Source organism: Rhineura floridana, chromosome 1 (genome assembly GCF_030035675.1).
Source record: "Rhineura floridana isolate rRhiFlo1 chromosome 1, rRhiFlo1.hap2, whole genome shotgun sequence".
Classification (NCBI taxonomy): Eukaryota; Metazoa; Chordata; class Lepidosauria; order Squamata; family Rhineuridae; genus Rhineura; species Rhineura floridana.
In genome coordinates, this window is record NC_084480.1 from 140,786,578 (window position 1) to 140,800,536 (window position 13,959).

Below are 13,959 nucleotides of genomic sequence, written 5' to 3' on the forward strand. Positions count from 1 at the left end.
TTAAAGGGGGGGGGGAACTCGGAAGAAGCTTTTCCAAGTCTGCCCCCCTCCTTTAAGTCCCTGATTGCGGAGAATTAAGGAAAGTGCAAAGGATCTTGACAGGTGGGCACCCCCACCCACCAATCATGTGATGTCATAATGATGCCATGTGACTCACAAGTCAGCGGCTTGTCCAGATGAGAATCTGGCCCGTGCAGCCAAAAAGGTTCCCCACCCTAGTGTTAAGGTCAGCATGGAGAAGAACAAGGGGAATCTGAAAGCATGAGAAGTGACTGGGAAGCAACAGACTCGCCTGCAGCCAGCTGTTAGTCTACAGACCAAAGTCTACAGACCAAATGCTTCTGGAAAACTAGAAGCATTACATCTGCTTTACCCCTAAGTGCAGCTCCCAAAAGACACCCAAGCAAAACCCAGTGGTAACTGCCATGGCAACTCACCACAAAGACAGCAATGCTAAGAGACATTTTTATGTATTCCCTCACAGGTTTTAAAAACACAGCCCTTGTATAAAATTTGCACATCCCTGTTCTCCAAAGAATATTCTAAAACCAGGACCGTCTCAAACGCAGTGCTAGCTTTTGCATGAAATTAAAAGAAGTTACATGCCTGTGTTAAGACAAAATACAAAGTAGGTTTTTTTAAAAATCTAACACTTTTTTTTTTGCTGTCCACATTTTCAGGTTTCCATACTGAAACATTAAGAGGCTTGTGTCAGCTACTTGCCTAAATATGCCATTTTTCAAATGGTAAGCATGACGGTTCTGCTGGCTGAGGTGCTGGGATGGGTGAGGAGCAGCAGCTCCAACAACTCTGCCAGGATAAGAACTTTTCTTCTGTGTCCTCTTATTTTGTCACCTCACATCTCAAAAGTGATGGTGACAACCTGGCATTCACACCCAACCTTTATGGCGTCACGCACGACTCACCACTATTTAGATAACTTGAGCACAGCTCTACACATGACACAGAATGGGGTCACAGAATTCTGGAGGATACTGCTTTATACCGCAGATCAAAGAATCGTATTTGTAAATACACAAGCAATGCTTCCCACATGTAATAATTTATTAGCAACATAGGAGCAATATTAGCAACTTATACTGAGTCAGACCATTAGTCCACCCAGCTCAGTGACCGGAGGTGGCTCTCCAGGGTTTTAGGCAGGGAGCCTTTGCCAGCCCTCTCTGGAGATATAAAGGGATTGAATCTGGGATCTCCTGTATGCAAAGCAGATGGTCTACCATTGAGCTACAGCCCTTCCCCAAGCTTAGAGGGGGACCCTCACTCTCCTTCGTGTCCCACTTTATTAGGTGCAAGCAGCTTCTGTGTGGGAGATCATTCAAACAGTATGTCAGAAAACTAAGAAAGATTAAAACACTGCAAGAAATGTTGTGCTGTAGCAACCATACTCTTCATATATTTTTAAAGAAGGAAATCAATGAGCTCCGATCTAGCCTCATTTCTCCTCATCTCACCCTTTCTGTGAGTGGAATGTGTTGTTAACTGTCCACTTTTACAGCTAATAAGCTACACTGTAGGTCTACAGCATAATCTAGATAATGATCTATTTTTTACTCACGTACCTGCTACAAGTGCCCAGACATAACTGGATAATTGCCTACAATCCCCAAAGTGATGTTCATGTTAAGTGTAGACTACACCTCTAGCATCAAACCCAACAGCAGGTGAACAAGCTGGTACAAATCCCAACACATTTTTTTAAAAAAAAAAAACACTCTCATGGGTAAAGTCTGTGTTGCGTAAAACAACTGGTCTTGGAACAACGTTTTGCACCTGCTTCATGGTGCCACAGTACAACATTTTTGTTCCAAGCAATTTTTATTGAAAAATATAGACTTTTCCTCCATAACAAAAAGTTTTCAAAATGCACTGAGAATCATGCTAACTCGTGCAGCTGTCCTTGGAACAACAATCTGAAGGCATACATAGTTATGTTTTTAAATAGACATTAGAATCACAATATTTTAGTTTTAAGAGGGCCCTAATTAAAAATCAGGAGACAAAAGACAACCAGAAAACCTCAATGTAAGATTAGAAATCTGGTACTATTCATATTTATTCTCTTCTGCTTCAATCCAATCTGATACAGGTCAGTAAACATATCTATTATTAACAAAAGCAAAGCCCTCTGCAAAGACTACAAGCTGTCAAACTTACAAAACAGATCAACCCAGTACAGCAAGAGAGCTTCATGTGTCTGAACAGTCGCAACCTTTCCCAACCGTTGGGTCCCCAGATGTTGCTGACTACAATTCCCATCATTCCTGACCATTGGCTATGCTGGCTGGGGCTGATCTATAGACACAGCTGATGTGTGTTCAAAAGCCCTTCTGGATATGTGTCCCTGACTGCATTCCAGTGCTCATCAGATCCATGTTGAATACGTTTGATATATTTAGCACAAATGCAAATGTGGATCCACATCTAGTCACATGTAACTGGAAATCCCAGTTGCCCATGCCCACAAGTGAACCAGAGGCAATGCTTCTGGTATGGAAAGGCATGTCTGGCGAGAACAAAAATCTGGATTTGGCTACAATGCTTGCTGAGTGGCCCCAGCCATCTTCAATATATTTAATGGTCAACGGACCATTCTCCATTAACTTTCTGCTTAAGGGTCCAAGTCACTTGGGACAGTTCACTTTTAGAGGGATATCTTCACAAATCTGTGCCGAAACGCATAAGTAGACAATCAGACCAGTAGTGCAGATTAAGCCTTGAGGCTTGTCCAGGTGATTAAAGCTTGCCCCAACCACATATTAGCCTTTGCAGGATTGTTCTTTTCAAATCGGTAAAGAGGCGATAGTACAGGGTTTCTTCCAAGTATAATGGAGGAGTGGATTACATTTGCCACTTTTAAAAAAAAAAGAAAGAAAGAAGGAGCAAGGGGAGAGGAGGCAAGAGACAGGTGCTTCAGTACTAGAAAGAAAGAGCACAGAGTTTCCAAAGACCTTAATTTTTTTTAAAAGCAAATTATTGAATCAATGAAAGATGGCAGTCTTGCCGGCATACTTTCTTTGCAGAGGATAAGCACTCCTGCATTTAACAAGCAAGAGTCAAGCATTTAAAGTGCACAATTATAACTTCAAAACTGGCACAACGTGGCAATGCATAGGGCGGGAGGTATTGCATCATTAGTCACTTACGACGTCACAAAAGGAGACTGCAAGACAAACATGCCCCAGAGCATTCACTATAAAAACTAACGTACTAGTGGGGCGAAACAAAAGATCCGGTTTTCCCGGCAGTAATACTTTATTATATAAGCACTGGGGGGGGGGGATATGACATCCCTACAAGCCAAGTAGTACCTTCAGGAAAGATGTCTAGAGTCAAAGAACAGCCAACTATCTTGTACGTACATTTACGCAGGGACAAAAGCAACAGCAAGTTAATTATTCACGAGACTTCCAATTCAGAGAGAGGTAGGATCAGTTGTTACCACCAAAACCTGACACAGAGAAACAGCAATGCTCTGGGGTGACATAGATCCAACCTTCTCTCTGTCAAGTCATCACACTCTCAATCAGTCATCCCAAATATAAGAGGATGCTTTACATAGGACATTTGCCCCCATACAGATGTAAGGAAAGATATACACCTTGCTTATGCTCAGATGTATTTTGTACTATATGCATTTGAGTTTGGAAGCCATCCAGACATGCACACATACTAAGTGTCCCTTTGCCATGCATACATAATGCATGGAAGCTTCCAACTATCGTGTCTTCGAAACCCAAATACATATAGCAGAACAGCCACTTGTACATGGAGACTTCTAAACACAAGCAGTCCCAAATAATACCATTTATGCTCCATGCTAACTAATTTAGAACAACCCTCATCCATCTGATGACTCCCCTTCAGGGAAAGGCCGTAGCTCAGTGGTGGAGCAGCTGCTTTGCATGCAGAAGATCCCAGGTTCAATCCCTAACATCCACAGACAGGGCTGGGAGCGACCCCTGTCAGAAACCCTAGAAAGCCTCTGCCAGTCAGTGTTGACAATACTGAGCTGGATGGATCACAGATTTGACTTGGTATAAGGCAGCTTCCAACGATTCTATGATCGCTATTGCCCACACCTCACTTTACCCATCACCATGGATAAAGTGGAGGGAGGAAATTACCTTATAACTACCCTCGTTGGCATGATTCTGTCTGCCTTTACCAACCGTGTGACGCACACAAACAATTAACCAAGCAAAGTTTTCCCTAGTGCTGAGCTCCACGACATATTTCTCTATGTAAAACAGCTGTTCAAGAAACAGGAGTGAGGATTAGAAAAAGATGTTAGCAACCCTTTTATAAGGCTCTATAAACCTCTATAAAATGACTGAAGAAACACTTAAAATGGTTAAAGAGAGAAGGAAAGCAAAAGCAAAAGGAGATAGAAACACGGTCAGAACCCTAAATGCAACTATACAATGACAAGTACGTAGGGACAAAGAAAACCATTACAATAGTTATTGTATAGAAATACAAAAGGACAATAAAATGGGAAGAACAAGAGCCCTATTCCAAAAGATTAGAGAAATGAAAGGAAATTTTAAAGCAAAAGGAGGGATGTTGAATAATAAACAGGGGAACACACTGACTGACTGAGATGAAATAAAAGGAAGATGGAAGCAATACACTGAAGAACTCTATAAAAGAAATGCAAGGATGACAAATTCATTCACAGAGGAACCATATGATGAAGAACCAGAAATGTTAGAATGTGAGGTGAAAGCTGCTCTTAAAATTCTTGGAAGAAACAAATCACCAGGGTCAGATGGCATACCAATAGAGTTGCTACAAGCTACTGAGACTGAATCTGTCCAAATTCTGACAAAAAATTGTCAAGAAATATGGAAAACAATGGCCCACGGACTGGAAGCGTTCAATATATATCCCAATTCCAAAGAAAGGGGATCCCAGAGAATGCAGTAATTATCAAACTATTGCCTTAATATCCCATGCAAGTAAAGTAATGCTCAAGATTCTACAACAAAGGCTCTTACCATATATGGAGTGAGACATACCAGACATCCAGGCTGGATTTAGAAAGGGAAGAGGCACCAAAGATCATATCGCAAACATACGTTGGATAATGGAACGGAGCAAGGAATTTCAGAAGAAAATCACCCTGTACTTTATAGACTACAGCAAAGTCTTTGACTGTGTAGATGATGAAAAACAATGGAATGCTTTAAAAGAAATGGGGGTGCCACAGCATCTGATGCGCAACCTATGCTCTGCACAAGAGCCTACTGTAAGGACAGAATATGGGGAAGCCAATTGGTTCCCCATCGGAAAGGGTGTGAGACAGGGGTGTATTTTATCACCCTATTTATTTAATCTATACGCAGAAAATATCATACGGAAAGCGGGATTAGACCAAGATGAAAGAGGGGTGAAAATTGGAGGGAGAAACATCAATCATTTAAGATATGCAGACGATACCATACTCTTAGCAGAAACCAGTAATGATTTGAAACGAATGCTGATGAAAGTTAAAGAGGAAAGCACAAAAGCAGGACTACAGCTGAATGTCAAAAAGACTAAAGTAATGACAACAGAAGATTTATGTAACTTTAAAGTTGACAATGAGGACATTGAACTTGTCAAGGATTATCAATACCTCAGCACAGTCATTAACCAAAATGGAGACAATAGTCAAGTAATCAGAAGAAGGCTAGGACTGGGGAGAGCAGCTGTGAGAGAACTAGAAAAAGTCCTCAAATGTAAAGATGTATCACTGAACACCAAAGTCAGGATCATTCAGACCATGGTATTCCCAATCTCTATGTATGGATGTTAAAGCTGGACAGTGAAAAAGGCAGATAGGAGAAAAATCAACTCATTTGAAATGTGGTGTTGGAGGAGAGCTTTGTGCATACCATGGACTGCAAAAAAGACAAATAATTGGGTGTTAGAACAAATTAAACCAGAACTGTCACTAGAAGCTAAAATGATGAAACTGAGGTGTCATACTTTGGACACATCATGAGAAGACATGATTCACTAGAAAAGACCATAATGCTGGGAGAAACAGAAGGGAGTAGAAACAGAGGAAGGCCAAACAAGAGATGGATTGATTCCAGGAAAGAAGCCACAGACCTGAACGTACAAGATCTGAACAGGGTGGTTCATGACAGATGCTATTGGAGGTCACAGATTCATAGGGTGACCGTAAGTCATAATTGACTTGAAGGCACATAATTATCAACGACAACATAAAACCGCATCATATCCTTACCTATGGAGCAAAGAGAAGATGAAGAATTCCAGAAGTAAAACAACAACTCATTGATCATAATTTGCATTATCTTGACACCAAAGAACTATCTGATTCAAGATCACCACCTTTTTTAAATTTCACCCTGCTCCTGGCCAGATGAAATTCTGCCCACCGTTTTATCTCCCTGCTAGGAATGTCTTCACCAGCTAAATGTTTTCACAAAGGGTTAATTATTAGCCCTACTTTCTTCCTGTACCTGCAAGACCCTCCTTCCCTTTTACTTTCCACTTCTGCTAATGTGTCTTGTTAAACTTTAGACTGCAAGCCTGCCGGGAGAGCCTGTTTTGTTTTCCATTCTTGTACGGTGCCCAATTATTTTATGTTTATTCTTATTATTTATTTTAAAAATAGGAAGAGAAAGGTAATAAAGCAAGTATAGTAGCTGACCTACTTATTAAATTATTGTTGCTATTGATTTATTATGGGATAACTTTTGGTTTTTTTTACCTATTTATTGCCTTACGTTGGATATTTTTATGGAGTTTACTAAAACTACAATTAATAGAGGAACGAGAAAAAGATGAGGAGGAGGACTTGGAATGAGGAAAGAGATGGAGGAAACCCAGGATCTTGGGAAAGCACCCTGGGTCACCGGTTCACTCTACTCCCAAGACCTTCTCACTGAGCCTCGAAGCGTTCCCCACCCTCTCCCACCACCTCCACCTTCCCCCCCCCGCTCCTCCGGCGCCACCCACCCACCTTCCGCGATGACCTTCTTGATCCGCAGCTTCATTTCGCCCATCTCCACCACCTGCCCCACGAAGTCATTCTGATCTCTGCTGGCGGCCCCCAAGGAGCCGGGCCCGGCCAGGAATTCCAGCGCCGACTGGAGCAGCGACATGGCTACTTCGCCAGGCACGGCGGGGAGGGGAAAAAGCGATCGCCAACCCACCAGCCAGCCAGCCGAGCCAGGCCGGTTCCTGCTACAGCTGCCGCTACTACCGCTCTACTCCACCAATTCTAACCCTCTCCAGCCACCGTACTCCCCTCGCCCTCAGCCCACACCAAAACCATTTCCGCCAACGTTGATCGTCAGAGGAGGAAATCGAGTCGCCCCGCCCCCTTCCACCTTCCCGCTCCTCCACCCACAGAACGCTCTCCTGATCTCTATGCCTGGTGAGAGATAAAGGTGAGGAGCCAACGTGTAATCGAAACTTCGGGCGCTAAATTGAAAGCCGGGCCCGGGCCCGATTCGCTGCGGCTGCGCCCCACTTCGGCTTTGGCCTCTCGGTGACGAAAGCCTAGCATAGTATTTATTTTGCGTTGGAAACTAAGAGTGGAAACGTATAGAAAAATGTTAGGGTAGCAAACCTGGCTACCGGTGTGACTTGGGATCTCCAGTTCGCCCGGTAACGGGCTCAGCATAATCGCAGCATGGTCACTTACTATAGAATAATAGTACAATCCTCCATATCTACTCAGAAGTAAAGTCTCCTGAATTCAATTATGCTTACTCGAAGCAGGGAAGTGGAGTTAGGCCTGCAGCCTAAACCCCTTTGAACTCAGTCTTACTCTTAAGTAAACCTGTTTAGGATTACAGTAAACTGAGCTCAGCGTTTGGGGAGCTTGCTGGGGCGATGAAAGTAACAATTTAATTACATTTACCTTTATTGCAAACTGAAGTATATTTTATGTGGGGCATTTTTTTTGCTGCATGCTTTCAACCCGTGACTATTTCAGGTGATTTAGGATGCAATCCTACACGTCCTGGCCTGGGAGTAAGCCCCATTGAAAACAGTAGGGCTTAGTTCTGAGTAAACATATGCAAGATTGTGCTGACAGACACGCATAGGATGCTTTCACTGTCTTACATTATAGAATGCTTCCAGACGAGTGTGTACAGTATTTAAGGATTGGTGTTCTTCATGCCTGGAAATTTTCACAGCATCCACACAACATCGCGGTATCAACATGCTAGCCCTCATTCTCCCCAACCCCATTTAACCCGGAATTACCCTTTTTAAGGAAAAATCTGTTGTAATATTTGAACAGCCTGCTTTCAGCATTAACCCCCACTCCGGAAGCACCCATGTTGTTATGTATCTTCAAGTCGATTTCGATTTATGGCAACCCTATGAATCAGCGACCTCCAGCAGCATCTGCTATAAACCACGCTGTTCAGATCTTGTACATTTAGGTCTGTGGCTTCCATTATGGAATCAATCCATATCTTGTTGGGCTTTCCTCTTTTTCTACTCTCTTCGGTTTTTCCAAGCATTATTGTCTTTTCTTTCACCCATAAAGACCCGATTTTTCTGTGTGCAGGTTTGGCATGTTGACTTCCATACATTCCTGCCAGGGCCCAAAATAATATTTGTGCATTTGCAGCACAAGGTTTTTAAAAAACAACAGCTCTCAAATATAGTATTTTTCCTTACACAAGAAAGAATACCTCAGTGTAATAGGGTACAAACTCCTATCTCTTATTTCTACCGGGAATGAGGGGCGAGACGTTGCTGTCCCAATACAGTTACGATAAAACCTTGGGATTCTGTTTTCCTTTAAGCAGTTACCACTTTTATCCCTCTAAAAAACATGGCGTCAACAGTAACTTGATGTCCCGTCTGCGTACTAAGGAATTATCACTCCATATTTAATGTCTACGGTTCCTATGTTCTCTATGTCACGAAACGTTACAAGTACCTCTTCCGCCAGAACATAAGCCGCCTTCTTGCGTCCCAGCCACTCCCTTCTCTTTTGCTTAGCTCGCTCCGCCCTCATTCCGGAGTTGGAATTCATTTCTGTTCTGCTTGTTCTGGTTTTCAACGCGCCCACGCCTGCCGCAGCACGGGCGCTTTCGTCACCATTTAGTGTAAATGTCGCGTATCCTGTGGGTGTTACTGTGACAAACTGCTGCAATGCTAGTGATACGCGTACATTTAGCATGCAGAGGGGGCTCTGCCCTGTAATAAACACCCAGGATAAAAAGTAACGAGCTTCCTTACCTGTAACCCGCTCCTATGCATACTTTACGCGGAAGAACGCTCTACTGAACTCGGTAGGACTTACTTCCAACTAAGTGTACGTAGGATGCGTGCCTTAAGAATACGTTTGCTAGTTCAGATCAAGCGTCGCATCTATTTCAACTTTCTGGTTCCAACAATAGCCAACTAGGTAACCCCTTGAGTTCACAAATAGGACAACGTGTGAGATGGCTGACTCCCTGTTGTTGAGCCACGTATCTGGTACTCTGAGGTACACTACCACTTGAAAAGAGGCTCCATTCGGGTATCATGGCAACCCCACAACAGACCCATTCTTAGGAATTTCTTTAATCCTAGTGCCCATGACAATGTCTTGTCCCAATTTTTTTTTAAAAATCAATAAATCCAAACAGTACACTGCAATGATACTTTGTTCTCCTCCTATATTAAATGCTTACAGGGCAGTCCAGATCAAACAAATGTGTGCCACTGGAGCAACACAGTTTGCCTTCTTCCGTTGAATTACTACTTACCATCTTGACTCCTCAGTCAGTCTTTCAACCACCACAGTACCTTTGAGACTATTACTACCCTCAGTAGACCAGAGTAAAGAGGAAGGAATAAGACATGCTTTGCACGCAAAAAGTCCTGGATCCAATCCCTGATATCTGCTGTTAAAACAATCGCATAACAAGCTATGTAGCAGACTCTTTACCAGAGACCATGGAGAGCTGCTGTCAAGTCAAACAGAACTGGGTTTGATGGACAAGTAGTTTGACCTGTTATGAAAGCAGTTCCCAATGTTTTTAAGTGGTGGTTGTGGCAGAGTGCAAGAAAACAGTTTAAAAGACTTGCCTAAATGCCCCTTTGAACTAATAGGGGAGAATTTCTTTTACAAAAGAAAATCATTCTGTTCATGACCAGATGTCAGAGCCATTTTGCTCTTAGGAATTTTTTTTTAAAAAAAACTTTGCTCACTTTTGGGGAAAGAAATGCATATGTTCCAAGGCACGCTTCTGTGGGTGCCAGATTTTAAATAAATAAATAAGGGAATCTATGGTTCCAGGAGAGCCAGTGTGGTGTAGTGGTTAAGGTGTTGGTCTACAACCTGGGAGACCAGGGTTTGAATCCCCACACAGCCATAAAGCTCACTGGGTGACCTTGGGCCAGTCACTGCCTCTCAGCTTCAGAGGAAGGCAATGGTAAACTACCTCTGAATACCGCCTACCATGAAAACCCTACTCATAGGGCCGCCATAAGTCGGAATCGACTTGAAGGCAGTCCATTTCATTTTTCATTTCATGGTTGGTTCCAGAGCCCAGCCAAATCATTTTTTTTAAAAAAAATATTTTTTAACCTTTTTTTAAAAGATGTCTTGAAAGCTTTTTTGAAAAATGTTTTTAAAGATGTTTTGTTTTAATGTATTTTAGTCTGTTTTTATGATATTGTAAAGTGTTTTTAGTGCTTTTGTTTGCCACCCTGGGCTCCTGCTGGGAGGAAAGGCAGGATATAAATCAAATAATAAATAAATAAATAAAAAGGACAACAACTTGTTGTTAGTCCTGCTGTAGAACCATCCCCATGGGCAGAAACTGAAAAACTATGGCTTTTCTTTAAAAAAGGGAGGGGAACCCAGGCAGACCAAAAATTGTTGCTTCTGAAGAGGGGATGCTCTGGTTGCTTTCCAACTGATGTTTGTCCATCCTTCATAAGCCTCTGAATTTGCCTAAAGAAATGGTGGAGGAGAGGTGGGTATTTAACCCTTTTCTTGTCTGTAATTTACCCTGATAAAACCTGCCCTCCCCTAGCTGTTCCCCCCCAACAGAATGTATTTTAATAATTTTGTAAGTCGCCTAGAGTGGCCATTGGCCAGATAGGCGACGAAGAAATTAAATTTTAAAATTTTATTATTATTATTATTATTTCAAACAAGTACACACATTGTGTTGACTCATTCTGCGTACACACTCCTGTCAATTTGTTTTCTTATTTTTTTATATTTATATCCCGCCATTCTTTCATCAAGGTTGGCCACTGTGAAAACAGGATGCTGGACTAGATGGGCCACTGGCCTGATCCAGCAGGCTCTTCTTATGTTCTTAGGAACCCAAGGTGGCATACATGCGGTTCCCAGGCAGTCACCCATCCAGGCCCTGACCAGCCCCAGACCTTCTTAGCTTCAGCAAAGTGGTGGACACGTGCCTTCAGATCACACCCTGAGGGCTTTTAATTTCAAGCAATACCATAATAAAAAACAATTAGATATAAGCATGAAAAACTAATTACATAATTTTTAAAAGCTTATAAAATGCCTCATTTGAGCTTGGAAAAGTTACTTTTTTTAAACTACAACTCCCATCAGCCCCAGCCAGCATGGCCACTGGATTGGGCTGATGGGAGTTGTAGTTCAAAAAAGTAACTTTTCCAAGCTCTGTAATGCAGTAGCTTCACAATTTGTTCCTCAGATAGTTTAGATTCAGTTGGCTTCTTTAAAACCTTGCTCCCCAGATAGGGACTGCAAATGGATCATTCAGAAAGTTGAAACGGGGAAAATTTGATGCTAACATTGTATGGATGCTGCAAAAAAAATGCCAGCAGCCATTCCACACCACAATAAACATCCATCTGGAATAGGGTTGCGAGGTCAAAAGCATCCCAAACCCTGAGATTTCAGGGACAGGCCCTAGTGATGTCATGGGGGCAGGGTGTAGTGATGTCACAGGTCAGGGCATAGTGATGTCACAGGGGCAGGCCCTAATGATGTCATTAAGCATGATACATTAAGTATCAACCACAGTTGCTTGGAGCATACAATTCAAACAAAAACATTTCTGTGATTGGAAATTAAGAAATCTTAGCTAAAAAATCATACTACTGACCATCTCTCAGCCTAATCTGCCCCTCAGGATGAAAACAACAGAGGGGAACGATGAAAACCCCAAGGAAGAAGGACACACTTAAAATGTAGAGAAAGTAATATTGTACAACCATAGCATTAAATCAGATACTTATCAGGACATAGTATGAATATATCACCCAACCCAAAATTCACAATCATGCCACTTTAAGCTGTTTTGCAGCTGTTTATACTTGTTTTTATGGTTATTGGATTTTAAAGGGATTTATTTCTTGTTGTGAGCTGCCTTGGTTTCCAGTCACCAATCCTACCTCACAGGGTTGATGGAAAGACTCCATATATACATGCACACACTGGAGATATAAAAATGCATACACCCCATATGATAGTTTATTGCCAAAACTGGTTGGTCATTGCAGAACATTTTTTTAAAAAAAATAAAATCGGTATTGGTTTCCTACATAATAAAAGCAGTGATACCTAAGGAAGCCCTGCCTAATTGCTTTAAAAAATAGGATTGGAGAGGAAGAGAAAGATTTACAACACAAACACAATTCTTTGCTACATTCACTCAAAACTCCCATTAATTTTCAGCACAATCCTAACCATGTCTACTCAAAAGTAAGTCCTACTGAATTCAATGGGGTTTACTCCGGGTATGTGGGATTAGCATTGCAGCTCTACTCCCAGAAAAGCAAGTATTGGATTAAAGCTTCATATTGGGAAGGTTTTCAAAACACTGCGCTCTTCAACAGCCCAGGATTTGACTCCTGCACACAAGAGAAAAAATGACTTTTGATACTGCTGAAAGGTATATACTTACTTGGTTTTTTCAGATAAACAGGAAAAAAACAATAGTTTCTACCTTTGCAATGGGGTCTAGGTACTGCCTGGAGGCCAAGAAACCTCTTGTCAATCACAACCCTGACTTCACTTATTGGCTACAAACCTGAAAGGGCAGGGTTAGAGCAGCCAGCTAAGAGATCATTTCACAGAAGTTGTGGGGGAGGGGGACGGCTGATGTTTTGGTGTATATCATGTGAACCAGACCACCTAGAAACTTTTTTTAAAAAAAAGCTGAGAGTCTGGAGATTAAGGTAACTCACCTGGAGAGGACCCCAAAAATCCAGAGTCTCCAGGCAAAAAACAGACACCTGGCAACCCTAATCTGGAAGCACCCCATATCTAATAAACCAGCTTTTTAGGTTGTTCCCACGTAAATATTTCTCTTCCAAAATGCCCGTAGCATGCGGTCTGTTGATAAATGGGACTCTTCAAGTTCAGCTCCCTGTAAGGCAAAGAAAACACATTTCTGTTATCTCACAAGACCAGCAGAGGAATCCTAAACTTAAGGCTCTCTGAGGGTGCTTCCAGTCAGGGGGCTTAATACTATGCACAGGCCATTCAAATACGCCAAATGGGTTGTTGACAACAGGTGTTTTTTTTAATTTACTGGGTTCTCCCCGGAAAGTATAAGTCCAGGGTAGGTGGGTGGGTGGACTTAGGTTGGCATCTTGAGGCCATACATGAGGAACATCAGTCCCACAACAAACAGCAATCTGGAAGTGTCGCAGAGTGGTGAAATTGGGAATGGAGAGACTGAGTGAGCCTTTAGGTGTTTGAATCTTTGCTAAAGATTATACCTTCCCTGCAAATTAGCCAGACAGAGACTTTAAGCTTTAAAATAAGAAATAACTACTTTATTCTGGAAGTACATACTTGATAGGAAAGAGTTCTACATCTAGCTAACTAGCTAAGTTGGAGATGCAAACACTAAGCCTAGTGTTTGCCCTCATGCTTGGAGGAGAGGGAGAGACAAAGAGAATATGTCTGCTCTCCCTCTCAAGAGAAAGAAGGAAGGAAGGAGGGAAGGAGAT

At 42.2% G+C, this 13,959-nt stretch overlaps 2 protein-coding genes across 7 annotated transcripts in view; both read right to left on the reverse strand.

Moving 5' to 3' along the window:
* Nucleotides 1-9,328, reverse strand: part of GAK (cyclin G associated kinase) — a 98,332-nt gene extending 89,004 nt beyond the window's left edge. For 2 of the 4 annotated variants that reach the window (XM_061634088.1, XM_061634081.1), the window contains exon 1: nucleotides 7,001-7,355. In XM_061634088.1, the coding sequence (XP_061490072.1) occupies nucleotides 7,001-7,142 (142 nt within the window). In that variant the 5' untranslated portion in view covers nucleotides 7,143-7,355. Of the gene's footprint in view, nucleotides 1-7,000; nucleotides 7,356-8,944; nucleotides 9,029-9,246 lie in introns of those variants that run through there. The other 2 variants (XM_061634096.1, XM_061634105.1) reach the window with 2 other exon arrangements.
* Nucleotides 9,329-12,464: 3,136 nt separating this feature from the next.
* The window catches only part of LOC133388040 (S-adenosylmethionine synthase-like), a 40,429-nt gene continuing 38,934 nt past the window's right edge, over nucleotides 12,465-13,959 (reverse strand). For all 3 annotated transcript variants that reach the window (XM_061634140.1, XM_061634119.1, XM_061634129.1), the window contains one exon: nucleotides 12,465-13,370. In XM_061634140.1, the coding sequence (XP_061490124.1) occupies nucleotides 13,268-13,370 (103 nt within the window). In that variant the 3' untranslated portion in view covers nucleotides 12,465-13,267. The remainder of the gene's footprint in view (nucleotides 13,371-13,959) is intronic.